The sequence below is a fragment of the Lissotriton helveticus genome, chromosome 3_1 (assembly GCF_964261635.1).
Source record: "Lissotriton helveticus chromosome 3_1, aLisHel1.1, whole genome shotgun sequence".
NCBI lineage: Eukaryota > Metazoa > Chordata > Amphibia > Caudata > Salamandridae > Lissotriton > Lissotriton helveticus.
In genome coordinates, this window is record NC_136061.1 from 277,651,432 (window position 1) to 277,669,319 (window position 17,888).

Below are 17,888 nucleotides of genomic sequence, written 5' to 3' on the forward strand. Positions count from 1 at the left end.
TCATTTGTTGTGTGTATTTAGTGATTTCATTTCAGATGAAAAGTGATCCTGCTCCATGTATTGCTTTGTGAGTGATACAAAGCAGCTTAAAAATGGATCTTCTGGCAACCGGTAACCAATCTAAGGCCCTAAAGCAGGAGAGATGTGTGGACTTTACATGGATGAGTAGTCTGGAAGCAAAGTTCTGATTTGTTGTAGTCTTTTCCTAGTTGATTAAGATGATCTATGATAGAAGCCATTGGAGTAATCAAGTTTAGAGAGTACAAGAGAGGCAGCAGCTTGGACCTTGCGGGAAATTCTAGGTGGGGATTTCACAGAGTTTTCATAGTAATGAAGCTTGAGCTTGCCAACTTATCCACTTGGGCATTCATCGATAGCTTGGAGTCCATGATAATTCCAAGGTTTCCTTCTTCCTTTGTGACTTTAGGAGTAGGCCCCAAAAAGTCTGACCAGACGCAGAGTGGGTTATAATTTTTCCAATCGCCACGTGAGTATTTGAGTCTTGGATGCATTCAATTTGAGATGGCTCTATGTTATCCACTGACCAACGGCTGAGTGGCAACTGAAGATTTTTAAATTTCCAATGCCTTTGGGACTTTCCAGTTTAAGAGGTATTAGTGCGTCATCTGCAAACTTTTTACTGCAAGTATTAAAACAAGTATTAGAAGTCCATCTCAGCATGTTTATACTAATCATTTTCCAATGCTTAAACAAGATGCGTTGTATTACTTGAATTAACTTTGTTATTGTTTTGTGTACTTTACCAGTCATGCCAGTAAGGGGCTTTGCTGTGTGACTCTGAGGACTCATTTATTGTTTCCTTTTGCAGCAGATGTTAGCCGTGCCGTATGCTCAAATGACCTGTTGGCCCTGATGACTCATCTGTTTGGGCTGACTCTGATGACTTCATTGTTGTTTCCCTTTGCCAGCAGATGCAAGTTTTGAAACATGCTTGAGGGCATCGTTTCTGACACGGCACCTCTATTTGAAGAGGTTGTGCCCTTTCAGATGCACTTGCTATTCATGTTTGGTTTTGAAAGCTGCTGCATCTAGTAGTGAAACTCCCAAGAGGTTTTCTAGAATTCAGAGAACTTTTAAGGTCTTCCTACAGATTAAGGTTGCACATGTTTCCTGATACCGCACTCTCTAATTGCATACTCTCAGTCCCTGCTCATCTTCTTCAGATATTCGAATGAGGTACAGACTTCTGGAGCTTGACCAGAAATTCTTCAGGCGAATTTGGGAAAAACAGCAATCTGGTAAGGTGGCCATTTGAGGGGCACGTTTAGGTCTGCACTAGTGGTTTGTGAAGGGGGAATCAACAAACCATAGCACAAGAGATACATTGGGAATTAACTCCTAGTTCCCCTCAGTAGAGATTTGTCTTTGGATACGTAGGCTTGTTTTGAGAATTCACAATGAACCTTGAAAAGAACTGTTAAAGCTTGTGATTTAGGAATATGAAGAACTTTGTGTTAGTTAACATAAGGAACTGTAAATATGGACTTTGCTCTCTTAGTGGAACAACCAGCGTTTTCTTGTGTGCAATGTAAAAACAATTTGTTCTGAAAGGATAACTAAGAATTGTTAACTAACCTTTTTCCTTACAGGTCTCTTTCCCTGCAGTACCCACCCTAACTTCCCTTCTCCCCATTTGGCCACAAATACTCTGGTGAAACATAAAATTCAGAGCGGATGCTGCCAGAAGGAAGGACAACGTGAGAGCATCGCTTCCGAGAAACCAGGCCCGAGATTTAGCATATAAGCTGAAATGTATCCATCGTTGCTGGTAATAACTTCATGTAGATGTTGAAAAGCATGGTAGAGATGATCGAGCCTTGAGGGACCCCTTCTTTTGTGAAGTACGGTTTGGATGAGAAAGGGGGAATATGGATGACATTTATGCTGTTTTGATGGAGGGATGTGAGCCAGTCGAAAGCAGACACCTCTATGCCAGTTTCGTAGAGTTTTCGGATTAGAGTGTCATGATTTAACTTTGTTGAAGGCAGCTGAAAGGTCCAAGAGAATTAGTGCTGCAAACTCCATTGTGGTCTATTGTGTTGTTATGGTCCTCACAGATGGCGATGAGGGCAGTTTCTCTGCCTTTTCCAGGACTGAACCATGTTTGGAAGTCGGAAAGTATGGGGTTATCTTCAATGAAGTGTGCCACCTGGATGAATAATGCTTTTTGGACCTGTTTGCCCAGGAAAAGTCCATTTTTAAATCAGCCTGTAGTTTGGATCATACAGGTTCAGCTTTCTATGCCTTTAAGTCCTCTGAAAAGACTCGTAGAAATAAATAATTATTGATAATTTTTCTGACTTGTGTGGCCGCAGAGGTAGTTAAAAGAATGCTCTTGAAGATTTGTGGTGGACAAGAGTCAGAAAGGCAGCCGGCTGGCCGGCTTGCTTTGACAAGATCCATCAATTCAGTTTCTGATAGTTGTGTGAAGGAATTTAGGTGCTGGGTAAGCCTACTCTTGGATGGGTTTGTTAGAAATGGGTTGGTGCTGGTAGTTTTCCTTTGTTTTAAACAGCAGTCCAACATGTCTGCTTTGGTTGTGTAATGATTTGCCAGATTGTCAGTAAATTCTTGAGAAACAGGATAACTTCCTCAAGTGCATTCAGTTAGAATTTTATCAAATAATTTATTTGCACATTCAGTATTCTGAATTCTGTTTGAATAGTACCTTTTTTGATTGATAACTTGTACATTCTGTAAAGTTTGTGTAGGTAAAGTTTGTCTTGATTGTTCTTTGTTTTGATCCAGGTGTGTCTCTTCAAGACATGCTGTTTACGGTTAGTGGGATAGAGCCTGCCCCTAGCTTACCATTTGTTAGCTGAAAGGTCTCTCATATCCTTCGCAGCAGTTTGCCACGGCATAAATGTGTCAAGCCTCTTCTTGTGTTTGGCCCTCCTCTAGAGCCTGGACCAGGTACTTTTGTTCATCAACTGCTCCCGTATTTGGTGCTAATTTTTTTATTGTGTTTTTGCACCCTATACAAGTGCTTGTCTTTTCACGTGCCCCTTTTCCCATTCATGCCTTTTCTGTCTCACCCCTCTGCCCAGTCTGTTTTTTCTTTACCTCCCCAACCCTCCTTAAACTGTGTTTAAGCACTTCATACGAGTGCTTGCTACTTAGGTTCCATTCTCATTTCTTTTACAATAACAAACAAGAAAATGCCACTGACTTGGTATTCCATGTTGCTTCCACCAAACCCCACACACTCGTTCCCATTCGCTATTATTGCTTCCCCTCAGCACTTAGAACCAGGAGAAACTGCAATGTTTTGCAGGCAAAACGTGAGCTACAGCAAAATAAAATAGAACAGTATATAAAGAACTATCCTGAAAACATTTTAAAGTGAGAGTGATTTTGAAAACTATGGCCCACTGCCCATGCAATCTACGCTGTCAACTGGCAACTTTCAAATATATCAGTAGTGTGGCTAAACGACAATTAAAATAGAAGGCAGTAGCAATTAGAAGCCATGGCATAGTGGGCATGCAAATGAACCCTGAAAGGCTTTTTTGGACATTGCAGTTAAAGACTCATGAGAAATGAAGCTGATATGCAGTGAAACTGAATTTGTCAATACTGAAGTTGTTCACCTGGAGCTACACAAAGACAAAACATTATGCAACATGAATATGTTTTACTAACAAAATACCTAATTCAAAACAGCTCACAAGCATTTGAAACTGGATAGTGGAGTTCTTCTACGTGTACCTGCAATGAGATAAATTTGTTCTGGGTCGGAAAAGTATGTTTTCACTTTTCAAAACAAATTGCTATTGATAACAAGAGAGGAACATGCACTTCATGGCACTGCTGCCTCTTCCTTTTTATCACACTACTGCTCCGCCATCTTCATGGCTCTGCTTCTACCCTTTCCTCCACGTGCTGCTACTCCTCTTCGCATTCCACCCCACTCCAATCTACCCTACTCTACCCAACTTCACTCAACCCCAGTCAATCTCCAATCTACTCCACCCAGCTTACCCTAATCTGCCCCATCCAACCTACCTCAACCAACCCAAGCCAATCTACCCCACTCCAGTCCACCTCATTTATCCCACTGCAGTCTAACCCACTCCAATTTACTCTAATTTACTCCACTACAATCTACCTCAGTCTACCCCACTTCAACTTACACCAATCTACCCCACTCTAACCTGCCCCAATCTAATATACCTCAATCCAATAAATCCCTCCCTACCCAACTCTAGTCCACCCAACTCCAATCTACCTCACCCCACTCCAATCTACCCCATTCCAATGAACCCCAATATACACCACTCGAATCTAAACAAGTCTACCCCCATTCCATTCAATTCTACCCCACTCAAATCTACCACAATCTACCCCACTCCAGTTCACCCACCCACCCATCCTATCCCACCCTAATCTGTCCCAATATGTTACAATCTACCCCATCCCAATCCACCACAATCTACCTCGCTCAATCTACCCAATCTACCCCATGCCACTTAACTTACCCCTCTCTACACTATTCCAATGTACCCCAATCTACCCCACTCCAATCTACCACAATCTACCCTAGTCCAATCTACCCCACTCGAACGTCCCCCATTCTTATGTGCCTCACTTATTTTACCCTGCAGTTCTCCGCATTCCATGGAAGCATCTTAACGCTGCATCTGCCTGATCCCCAAAAAGACGTGCATCATTAGATTGTATGTAGGCCAATGCCGACTGGACAGCTTCTGAAATCCCCGAAGATGCCAACCAAGCCTGATGCCTTACTGCAGATGCCATGGCTCAACCCAAAGAATCCATTGTGTCCATGCCACACCTTATGGTAACGAAAAGGGGGTGGTGATGAACAGAGTGTCTGAATTAAGCAGACCACTCTTACCCAGTCCAAAGATCAGGGCTTGATCCATCACCGTTATTTATCTCACTGCCCCATCCCAGCTCAGAACCTGGCTATATGCAAATTAGTCTGTCCCTGGCCCAGTGCATCATGGGAACAGGGCAGACCAAACTACAAAGCCAATTCTTCACCAGAAAGGAGACAAGCTACCGGGGACCGGTTTCTGGCATTTCAGCCTCTTCGGCCCGGCTTGCTTGAATCCTGATGGAGCAGTGAGAAAGGGACTCATGTCTGAGTATACCCTGCCACACCTATAGTGGCCAAAAACGATACAGAAAAGGGGGTGGTGATGAACAGAGTGTCTGAATTAAGCAGACCACTCTTACCCAGTCCAAAGATCAGGGCTTGATCCATCACCGTTATTTATCTCACTGCCCCATCCCAGCTCAGAACCTGGCTATATGCAAATTAGTCTGTCCCTGGCCCAGTGCATCATGGGAACAGGGCAGACCAAACTACAAAGCCAATTCTTCACCAGAAAGGAGACAAGCTACCGGGGACCGGTTTCTGGCATTTCAGCCTCTTCGGCCCGGCTTGCTTGAATCCTGATGGAGCAGTGAGAAAGGGACTCATGTCTGAGTATACCCTGCCACACCTATAGTGGCCAAAAACGATACAGAAAAGGGGGTGGTGATGAACAGAGTGTCTGAATTAAGCAGACCACTCTTACCCAGTCCAAAGATCAGGGCTTGATCCATCACCGTTATTTATCTCACTGCCCCATCCCAGCTCAGAACCTGGCTATATGCAAATTAGTCTGTCCCTGGCCCAGTGCATCATGGGAACAGGGCAGACCAAACTACAAAGCCAATTCTTCACCAGAAAGGAGACAAGCTACCGGGGACCGGTTTCTGGCATTTCAGCCTCTTCGGCCCGGCTTGCTTGAATCCTGATGGAGCAGTGAGAAAGGGACTCATGTCTGAGTATACCCTGCCACACCTATAGTGGCCAAAAACGATACAGAAAAGGGGGTGGTGATGAACAGAGTGTCTGAATTAAGCAGACCACTCTTACCCAGTCCAAAGATCAGGGCTTGATCCATCACCGTTATTTATCTCACTGCCCCATCCCAGCTCAGAACCTGGCTATATGCAAATTAGTCTGTCCCTGGCCCAGTGCATCATGGGAACAGGGCAGACCAAACTACAAAGCCAATTCTTCACCAGAAAGGAGACAAGCTACCGGGGACCGGTTTCTGGCATTTCAGCCTCTTCGGCCCGGCTTGCTTGAATCCTGATGGAGCAGTGAGAAAGGGACTCATGTCTGAGTATACCCTGCCACACCTATAGTGGCCAAAAACGATACAGAAAAGGGGGTGGTGATGAACAGAGTGTCTGAATTAAGCAGACCACTCTTACCCAGTCCAAAGATCAGGGCTTGATCCATCACCGTTATTTATCTCACTGCCCCATCCCAGCTCAGAACCTGGCTATATGCAAATTAGTCTGTCCCTGGCCCAGTGCATCATGGGAACAGGGCAGACCAAACCCTCCACCCTCCCTTCCCGCCACCGCCGCTTGGCCCCGCCCCTTTCTTCTCTTCTGTATCCCTCCCCGCTCCCGCCTCCCAGCTGCCCCGCCCACCCGCGCACTTCGCCTTAAATGGCGACCGTGCGAACGCGCAGCGGTCACGCGCAGCGGGCGCGCCGATTGTGCGCCGAAGGCGCGCCAAAGGTAAGCCCGTCTGCGCCCGTCCGCGCCTGGACCGCGCCCAGGGCCAGGACCCCTGGCCCCCACCGACGGAAGCCGACCCGACGAACCTACAGCGCCGCCGACCTCAACGCACTCAACACCGGCCGCATCCCAGGATGTCACCGAGCCGCCCCGAAGCACACCCACGGACCCTTCAGCTGCCACGCCTGCAAGTTCACCTGCATCCGGACCTTCCCTGCACCCGCCAAGCCGAACTCCAGCAGCACCCACCTCAAGTGTATCCTGCTCAACACCCGCTCCGTCCACAGACACGCCGTAGAACTCTGGAACCTGCTCGACACCACCGTCCCCGACGTTGCCTTCATCACCGAGACCTGGATGAACGCCTCCTCAGCCCCAGACATCGCCATCGCCATCCCAGAGGGCTACAAGATCACCCGGAGGGACCGCGACAACCAGACCGGAAGAGGCATCGCCATCATCCACAGAGACACCATCCGCATCACTACCAACACCGATGACACCCTCACCACCGCTGAACACCTGCACTTCCAGATCCACACCAACCCGACCACCACCCTCAGAGGCACCCTGATCTACCGACCCCCGGGACCACGCACACGATTCAGCGAGGACATCGCCGACTTAGTCAGCCCGCACGCTCTCCCCTCCGCCGACTACATCCTCCTGGGGGACCTCAACTTCCACCTGGAGAACAACAACGACCGCAACACCATCAGCCTGCTCGACAACCTCGACAACCTCGGACTCAAGCAACTGGTGACCACCCCCACCCACCTCGCCGGACACACACTCGACGCCGTCTTCTCATCCAGCAAAGACGTCACCTTCAGCCACGCCACAGAACTCCACTGGACGGACCACAGCTGCGTCCACTTCACCTTCAGAAGAACGACGATCCACCACCACCAGCAACAGGTTGCTCGAAGAAGCTGGAACAAGATCACAGCCGACCAGCTCACCGCTTCCCTGAGCCAGCACCCTCCCGCCAACTCAGCGAACCCCAGCCAGGCCGCCGACAACCTCACGAAATGGTTCAACGACTGCGCGGACGAACTCGCCCCTCTGAGAACCCCACCCAGCAGATCCTGCAGCAGAAAAACACCATGGTTCACCGACGAACTCAAGAGCTCCAAGAAGAACTGTCGAGCCCTCGAGAAAGCCTGGAGAAGGGAACCAACGACGGACAACATGACCACCCTCAAGCTCGCCACCCGGAAGCACCACCAACTGATCCGCGCCACCAAGAAAAATGCATACAAGGACCGGCTGGACAACAACGCACACAACTGCAAGGAACTCTTCAACATCGTGAAAGAGCTATCCAACCCCAACGCCGGAAACAATGACATCACCCCGTCGCAAGAACTCTGCAACTCCCTCGCGTCCTACTTCCACAACAAGATCACGGACATACACAACAGCTTCAACAACCAACCAACGCAAGCCACAACCGCAACGACGCCACCCACCACCACCCTCCGCACCTGGACCCCGATCAGCACCGAAGACACCATCCGCACCATGAACTCCATCCATTCCGGATCTCCGACTGACCCCTGCCCTCACCACGTCTTCAACAAAGCCGACGCTGTCCTCGCACCCCACCTACGGGACATCATCAACACCTCCTTCGACTCCGCCACCTTCCCTGAGAGCTGGAAGCACGCCGAACTCAGCGCTCTCCTCAAGAAACCCACAGCAGACCCCACCGACCTCAAGAACCACCGTCCCATCTCGCTCCTCCCGTTCCCGGCCAAAGTCATCGAGAAGACCGTCAACAAACAGCTGGCCGCCTTCCTCGAGACGAATGGATCCCTCGACCCCTCACAGTCCGGCTTCCGAGCGAACCACAGCACCGAGACCGCCCTCATCGCCGCCACCGACGACCTTCGAACTCTGATGGACAACGGAGAAACAGCGGCCCTCATCCTCCTGGACCTCTCCGCGGCTTTCGACACTGTCTGCCACCGCACCCTAGTACAGCGCCTCAGCAACATCGGAATCCAGGAGAAGGCACTGGAATGGATCACCTCCTTCCTCGACGGAAGAACACAAAGGGTCCGCCTACCACCGTACAAGTCAGAGGCCACCAAAGTCATCTGCGGCGTCCCTCAAGGATCCTCACTGAGCCCCACCCTCTTCAACGTCTACATGAGCCCCCTCGCGGCCATCGCACGCCAACACAACCTCAACATAATCTCCTACGCTGACGACACCCAGCTGATCCTCTCCCTGACCAACGACCCCGCCACCGCCAGAGCCAACCTGCACGAAGGGATGAGAGACGTAGCCGAATGGATGACGACCAGCCGCCTGAAACTGAACTCAGACAAGACGGAGGTCCTCATCCTGGGCTCCACGCCCTCCGCCTGGGACGACTCCTGGTGGCCCCCCGCCCTGGGCACCGCGCCCAAACCGACGGACCACGCACGCAACCTGGGCTTCATCCTGGACTCCTCCCTCTCCATGACCAGACAAGTCAACGCCGTCTCCTCGTCATGCTTCAACATCCTGCGCATGCTACGTAAGATCTTCCGGTGGATCCCCACCGAGACGAGGAAGACGGTCACCCAAGCCCTCGTCACCAGCCGACTGGACTACGGCAACGCCCTCTACGCCGGAACCACTGCCAAACTCCAGAAGAGACTCCAGCGGATCCAGAACGCCTCGGCGAGACTCATCCTCGACATCCCCCGACGCAGCCACATCTCCGGACACCTGAGAGATCTGCACTGGCTCCCGGTCAACAAGAGAATCACCTTCCGTCTCCTCACCCACGCACACAAAGCCCTACACGACCAAGGCCCGAGCTACCTCAACAACCGGATCAACTTCTACACTCCCAAGCGCCTCCTCAGATCAACCAACCACGCCCTCGCCGCCGTCCCCCGCATCCGAAGAGCGACAACAGGAGGAAGGTCCTTCTCCTACCTGGCCGCCAAGACCTGGAACTCACTTCCCACCAATCTGCGCCTGACCCAAGACCACCTCTCCTTCAGGAAGAAGCTCAAGACCTGGCTGTTCGAGCAGTAGCGGCACCCCCCCCCCTCCCAGCGCCTTGAGACCCTACGGGTGAGTAGTGCGCTCTACAAATGACCTGATTGATTGATTGAACTACAAAGCCAATTCTTCACCAGAAAGGAGACAAGCTACCGGGGACCGGTTTCTGGCATTTCAGCCTCTTCGGCCCGGCTTGCTTGAATCCTGATGGAGCAGTGAGAAAGGGACTCATGTCTGAGTATACCCTGCCACACCTATAGTGGCCAAAAACGATATAGAAAAGGGGGTGGTGATGAACAGAGTGTCTGAATTAAGCAGACCACTCTTACCCAGTCCAAAGATCAGGGCTTGATCCATCACCGTTATTTATCTCACTGCCCCATCCCAGCTCAGAACCTGGCTATATGCAAATTAGTCTGTCCCTGGCCCAGTGCATCATGGGAACAGGGCAGACCAAACTACAAAGCCAATTCTTCACCAGAAAGGAGACAAGCTACCGGGGACCGGTTTCTGGCATTTCAGCCTCTTCGGCCCGGCTTGCTTGAATCCTGATGGAGCAGTGAGAAAGGGACTCATGTCTGAGTATACCCTGCCACACCTATAGTGGCCAAAAACGATACAGAAAAGGGGGTGGTGATGAACAGAGTGTCTGAATTAAGCAGACCACTCTTACCCAGTCCAAAGATCAGGGCTTGATCCATCACCGTTATTTATCTCACTGCCCCATCCCAGCTCAGAACCTGGCTATATGCAAATTAGTCTGTCCCTGGCCCAGTGCATCATGGGAACAGGGCAGACCAAACTACAAAGCCAATTCTTCACCAGAAAGGAGACAAGCTACCGGGGACCGGTTTCTGGCATTTCAGCCTCTTCGGCCCGGCTTGCTTGAATCCTGATGGAGCAGTGAGAAAGGGACTCATGTCTGAGTATACCCTGCCACACCTATAGTGGCCAAAAACGATACAGAAAAGGGGGTGGTGATGAACAGAGTGTCTGAATTAAGCAGACCACTCTTACCCAGTCCAAAGATCAGGGCTTGATCCATCACCGTTATTTATCTCACTGCCCCATCCCAGCTCAGAACCTGGCTATATGCAAATTAGTCTGTCCCTGGCCCAGTGCATCATGGGAACAGGGCAGACCAAACTACAAAGCCAATTCTTCACCAGAAAGGAGACAAGCTACCAGGGACCGGTTTCTGGCATTTCAGCCTCTTCGGCCCGGCTTGCTTGAATCCTGATGGAGCAGTGAGAAAGGGACTCATGTCTGAGTATACCCTGCCACACCTATAGTGGCCAAAAACTGAATCGTTTTGGCCACCACAAGTCTGGAAGGGTATGCTCAGATGTGAGTCCCTTGCTCACTGCACCATCAGGATTCAAGCAAGCCGGGCCGAAGACGGCTGTAATGCCAGAAACCGGTCCCCGGAAGCTTGTTTCCTTTCCAGTAAAGAATTGGCTTGGTAGTTTGGTCTGCCCTGTTCCCCTGATGCACTGGGCCAGGGTCAGACTAATTTGTATGTAGCCAGGTTCTGAACTGGGATGGTGCAGTGAGCTAAAAAACGGTGATGGATCAAGCCCTGATCTTTTGACTGGGTAGGAGTGTTCTGCTTAATTCAGATACTCTGTCCATCACCACCCCCTTTTGAATCGTTTTGGCCACCACAAGTCTGGAAGGGTATGCTCAGATGTGAGTCCCTTGCTCACTGCACCATCAGGATTCAAGCAAGCCGGGCCGAAGACGGCTGTAATGCCAGAAACCGGTCCCCGGAAGCTTGTTTCCTTTCCAGTAAAGAATTGGCTTGGTAGTTTGGTCTGCCCTGTTCCCCTGATGCACTGGGCCAGGGTCAGACTAATTTGCATGTAGCCAGGTTCTGAACTGGGATGGTGCAGTGAGCTAAAAAACGGTGATGGATCAAGCCCTGATCTTTTGACTGGGTAGGAGTGTTCTGCTTAATTCAGATACTCTGTCCATCACCACCCCCTTTTGAATCGTTTTGGCCACCACAAGTCTGGAAGGGTATGCTCAGATGTGAGTCCCTTGCTCACTGCACCATCAGGATTCAAGCAAGCCGGGCCGAAGACGGCTGTAATGCCAGAAACCGGTCCCCGGAAGCTTGTTTCCTTTCCAGTAAAGAATTGGCTTGGTAGTTTGGTCTGCCCTGTTCCCCTGATGCACTGGGCCAGGGTCAGACTAATTTGCATGTAGCCAGGTTCTGAACTGGGATGGTGCAGTGAGCTAAAAAACGGTGATGGATCAAGCCCTGATCTTTTGACTGGGTAGGAGTGTTCTGCTTAATTCAGATACTCTGTCCATCACCACCCCCTTTTGAATCGTTTTTACACCTTATGGTAAGCCTGCTGACCATCTCTAATCAAGTTGTCTACCTCAGAGGTTATCTGGAAGAGATGGGAGCATGTTCAGTAAAGAATCCCATAAAGCATAGGAAAAACGCCTCGGCACACAAGTCGTATTGGTAGCTCTCAATTCTGAGCTGGCTGAAGCAAATATGTGCTTACCACAAGCATCACGATCCCTTGAATCCTTACCCACCGGAGTCTTAGGAGTAGACGCTACATCCTGAGAAGATGTTGCAGCCAGAGACACTAGGCCACTAATGGAAGGATGTCTATGCGACCAACCTGGCCCCCAGGTGCCTATGTGCAATATCAGGGTCCACTGGGACCCCGACTCAGGCTTGGCCAATGCACATAACAAAATATCAAACAGGGCTGCACTATACGGAAGAACAGGCTCTTCTCCCGACTGTCCCTAGAAAAGGATTTCGAAATAAAGCGTTTGTACAACTCTGTACAGTGGGCAGTGACAAGTCTAAAACTGCAGCCACTTTCCTCAGCATGTCTGTATAGGAGGAACTTGCCTCCGTGGCAAGACTAGGAGGAGAAAGCAACTCCGAGGCTGGCGAAGAATACAGTCCACTAGCCTCACCAAGAGCTGTAAGCCAGCTCTCCTCCACCTGAAACATACTGGTGTCGGAAATGGACATCCCAATGCCAATGCGACTCTACATCCAACGCCTTATGACGCCGAAGCGGCGCATTCTCTACTGGGGGAGGAGAGGCACCTTTGAGTGGCGCCGATGACGTCAATGTCGGAGTCGGTTGTTCAATGACTGGCGTCGTAGGCAAAGATCCCAAAGGACTGTGGCGCCTGCGCAAAAGTCACACCAGCTGACGTCAACCGACAGCGATCCATCGACTCCGATGGTCCAACCGTTACCGGGGACAAATCCAATGACAGCGCCCCACTCACCTCCTTGGGGCCTATAGGCGCTCCAAAGGGAGATGGGGTCCAAAGATGAGTTGTAACGAATCATAATATTCCCTCTTCGAGCCATCGCAACACCAGCTCCCGGAAACACGGGGAGACGCGGTGCGGAGTCGCGTTTGGCTTCCTCAGCCATCGAGCTGGAGGAGCGATGGGAGATGGAGTTTTCACGGGTAAAGTCCAAGAATGCCATGACTTTAACCGTCCCTTACCTTTCGACTTCCCTGGAGAACAACTCCCCCAGACCGGCTTCGGCTCCTAGATCGACCCGTCAAATGCTCTCTTGCCGGGACGATGAAAACAGAGGTTGGGGAGCCTCCGTGGATCACGATACACACACCGCCATCAACTTCAAATGCCGCTCTTTCAACGACTTCGGTTTTAGTTTCTGGCAGGAACCATAATCCTTAGCGTTGTGGTGCTCACCTAAACACCAGTTACAAATTGTATGAGGGTCAGTCACCAACATATGTCAGCTACAAGATCCACAAGGTTTTAAACCTGTTGACATTAGACAGGCACACTGTTCCACCGACACCAGGTGTCGAAGTAGATAGAGATAAACTGACCACAGGAACCGCCTCTCAGGATCCGTGTTACGGCGCTGAAAAGAAGAAACTGACGTCACGAGCCGGAGGGGACTTATATGGCTCCACTGACATCATTACCAGAGTCAAAGTCATTTCGGAACCATATCACACCGTCCCCCGGTGCGCAGAGGTACTGCTGAAAATTTCCAGATCCAGACTGGCGCCTGGAGAGAATTCAAATGTTAAGGAATCTGAGGCTAGATGTCTCTATCAGATCAGGTAGATTGAACTGGGGTAGATTGGGAGGGAGTGGGATATATATATATTGGGGTACACTGGAGTGGGGAAGAGTTGAGTGCAGTTTGGATGTGGTAGATTGGAGTGGGGTGGGGTGGGGTGGGGTGGGATAGATTGGGTGGATTATGGTAGGCTGGAGTGAAGTGGGATAGACTGGAGTGAAGCGGGGTAGAATGGATTGAGATACATTGGACTGGAGTAGATTGGAGTGGAGTTGAACAGAGTGGTATGGGGTAGATTGGGATGGGGTGGGATATGTCGGAGTGGGGTATGTTGGAGTGGGGGAGATTGGAGTGGAATACATTGGATAGGGATAGACTGGGGTAGGGTGAGATAGATTGGAGTGGGGTAGATTAGACTGCAGTAGATTTGAGTGGGGTCGGATGGAGAGGGATGATTAGAGTGAGGTAGTTTGTAGTGGTAGAGTGAAGTGGGGTAGATTGGAGTGAGGTGGGGTAGATCAGAGTGGAGTGGGTTGGACTGGAGCGGGGTAGAGTGGGGTGGGGTACATGGGTTAGAGTGTGGCAGATTGGAGTGGAGTAGAAAGGGGTAGATTGGAGTAGGGTAGATTGGCATCAGGTGGAATAGGTTAAATTAGAGTGGAGTGTGGTAGGGTGGGGTAGAATGGAGTAGTGGAGTGGGTTAGATTTGGGTAGAGTGGTAGATTGGAGTGGAGTAGATTGTGGTAGATTAGAGTGGAGAGGAGTAGGATAGATTGCAGTGGAGTTTGGAGTGGAGTAAATTGGACTGGCATAGAATGGAGTGGGATAGATTGGGGCGAATTCTGGTAGATTGGGGTCAATTAGAGTGGAGTGGGTAGATTGCATCATAGTTAAGTGGATTGGGGTAGATTGGAGAGCGGAGTAGATTGGAGTGTGGTAGACTGGAGTGGTGTAGATTAGGTGGAGGGTGGTCGATTGAAGTGGAATAGATTGGGTGGAGTGGGGTAAACTGAAGTTGAGTAGATTGGAGTAGATTGTAGCGAAGTGGGGTGGGGTAGATTGGGGTACACTGGAATGGAATGGGGTAGAATGGAGAGTGGGGTAGAGTGGGGTAGGTGGTGGTGGTGTGGAGGGCATAAAGTGGAATGGTGCGGTTTGTTGTGCCGTGGAGTGAATGGCGTAAACTGGAGTGGCGCGGAGTTAAGTGGCGTGCGTGTCATAGAGTGTCAGAGTAGAGGGGCGTAAAATGCAGTGGCATGTCAGAGTGGAGTGGCGCAGAATGGAGTGGCATGGCATAGGGTGGAGAGCCATGGTGTGGAGTATGCATGGTATGTTAGCACACTGCCATTACAGACAAAACATTTTCAATTAAAATGACCATTATATTTGCACCGAAATATGGTTTTACTGCACACAAACAAAATGTGTGCAAATGTCAACATCTAGTGAATTGATGTGTTTTGATCGTATTCATATATTTGTTTCCACCACACTTCAGAATTACAAAAACAAATGTTCTTCATTTGTACATATTCTGATATACTCTGAAACATCAGTATTGTTCATTTTTTTGTGTGTTTGCGCTTGGAAAATAAAAACCATCCTGCAACCTCTCCTCATGGATACTCAGCCGGATTGTCCCATAAATTCTCTCACTTTGAAGTGAGAGAAAGATATTTAAAACACTAAGCTCCCTCGGAAGAGAGAGCCTGACCTTTGACCTCTGTCATTGAATGCAGATCAAATGTGACAAAATGAGAACAAGATTTAAATGCCTATCTACAGAAAACAAGTTCGTGGAGGAATACAGTAGATATGGTTTGGGCAACGGGAGGGATGAACTCAAGCTAGACAGACTAAAGCAAAAAAAGCTAGCCAATAGAAAGCCAGAAAATGTGAGTTACAAACTGTAATACCAATGGTAAGGAATGGGTGGAAAGCATTCCTAGGTCAGGTTTCTGAATTACTCCAAGATATCTTTAACAAACCAGTCAGCTGTCCTGTCTGGTAGGCTTCGATCTAAAAAGGCAGCATCTCTGGCCCTAAGCCTGACCCGGCCCAAACCAAACAGGCAACTGACCTGGTCTTCTCCATCCTTGGCCTCGATGTCCGGGCTGAGATGCCCTGAGCCCTAAGATTAAAAAGATATAATAAACTGCCGGACGAAGTGTTCAACAAAATGGAAGGGATAGTCCAAACGTTTCTCTGGGGTGGTGCAACCCATAGAGTGGCACTCCGCACACTGCAGAGAAATCAATACAATGAAGGCATATACCTCCCTAGCATGAGAGCCTACTACTGGGCGGCGCATCTCATTGTTGTCACTGAGTAAGAACATGCCCCTAGTGACCACCCCGCATATGCACTGAAGCGAACTCAGTTTGACTCCTACTTTCACATTCACTACCTCTATGGGAGGAAAGGCACGAAAAGACTACTCCTGGCAACTCCTGTGGTGATGAACTCATGGAAAACAAGCACTGGCATAGCCAATAGGGCTCACCTTTGGGACCTTATACGTTTTTAACGATGCAGCACATTATCCTGGGAGCTGTGCTGCCACAGATTGAATAGTTATATAAGTACTACACACTGGGTCATGCAGTCTGATTCAGGAATATACGCTAGCATCTGCCGCGTGCTTCTTCCTAGGTGGCATTATGATAACCAACACTTGGAAGGCTTGTGTGAGGTCAGATGCGAAGGGGCACCAGAAACCAGTCTATACAACATGCATATCTCTTTTCCTGTGTGACCTTTGAATATCCAATGGCTCCTGCAACAGAGAGTTACTGGTGATGAGGGGCGGATACGTAACCATGAGGGAAAGGAGGGGTGGTACACTGACTCAGGAAATGTCTAGAGGATGGTGGGTCACTTGTCAATAGAGGGTCAATGGAAGGAGCGGGTGGGTCTTTTGAGGGAGGCTAAAGCATATGCTTTACAAAACAAAGTAATCAAACTGAAGCCTTATCAAAATAGTATTACACGCTGGCTATCTTTTCTCTGGGAGGAGATCTTGTAATAGTCCCCTGAAGTCTGGACAGTAAATGGGCCTTAATCAGTGTAAATTCCCCAAAATCACCACATGTTAGGGTGACTCTAGGACTGTAATGTGATTTTATCCTTTGAAATATCCCAGCAGTAACCATGGTAATTATGTAAAAGTTGTATTCGGTAGGAGCTATATGGTTATCAAAATGATAACAGCTGATACCAGCAAAGATATTAAAGTGTGAGGTGTGCGGGTGTTTTTTAAAGTAAGGACAAGGAGAGAAAATAAAGTGTTTACTAGGTCAGCAGCGTAGACCGGATGCTGCACTTGTGTGAAGTGATCTTAAGGAAACAGTATCTATATCTGATTTTTCTTGTAAGTTTGTCTTTGCTATGTGCTTTTATGCGCCATCAAACAACACCCTGTTGTTTTTTTATTTGTAGTATGTTTGTGTGGCATTTTAAAGACACGTGGTTTTGACTTTATTTCTATTGATGATGTTGCATTCTGTTGAGATGGTCTGATATATCTACATGGAACTGTGCATTCTATTTGTTTCTAATATAAAAGCTTTTTTGAGGATGGAAAGCGAGTGTGTAGGCACATAGTTTGCGTAAATTGTTTCTGATCGGGGAAGAGAGACGCTGCCCGCTTGCAAGCTGTTCGGAAAGGCTGAGCGATATCTTATTGTACTGGAAGTGAGAAGGGTGCGACAAGGGGATGGGAGGTGGGAGGGGAGCTGGATGAGGGCTAAATATTTTCTGGTTGTGTTGTGAAACCACACGCATAGCTATAAAGATTGCTATCGCGAGTTGCATATGGCTCTTGTTTGGTAATGTAGAATTGTCCGAAATTACAGGATGGGAAGCTTCCCATCGAGATATGACCCTAGTTTACCATCTGCAAATAAGTTTGATGTAGCTACAAAACCACATCCGGATATTTTAGTTTCTATAGAGTAAACAGTTGTGTTTTGGTGGGAAATGGGAGTTTAGGGCATCTAAAAGGAAGCGTGTGTTTTAATTCTTATCTATGTTTTTTAATTGCAAACGTTGGATAGACATGCACATTATTTGAACCGTATACCTATAAACGCAGCATTTTCAATTTCAAAAGATAACTTTGAAGGAAAAGACACAACTTTACAGATGCCCCTAAAAACAATTGGAAAAGACACAGCCTTTTAATTCGCATAAATGCAGCGATAAATGTCAAACTTTTAATAATTAAGTACATACTTTTTAATAAACCACAAACAGGGTG

At 48.8% G+C, this 17,888-nt stretch overlaps 1 protein-coding gene across 2 annotated transcripts in view; it reads right to left on the reverse strand.

Moving 5' to 3' along the window:
- The window catches only part of APPBP2 (amyloid beta precursor protein binding protein 2), a 422,870-nt gene that overhangs the window by 289,934 nt on the left and 115,048 nt on the right, over window positions 1–17,888 (reverse strand). The window contains exon 1 of one of the 2 annotated variants that reach the window (XM_078679806.1): window positions 3,191–3,309. The exons of the other annotated variant lie outside the window; for it this stretch is intronic. Within the exon in view, the coding sequence (XP_078535932.1) occupies window positions 3,191–3,237 (47 nt within the window). The 5' untranslated portion in view covers window positions 3,238–3,309. Of the gene's footprint in view, window positions 1–3,190; window positions 3,310–17,888 lie in introns of those variants that run through there. 2 annotated transcript variants of the gene reach the window in all.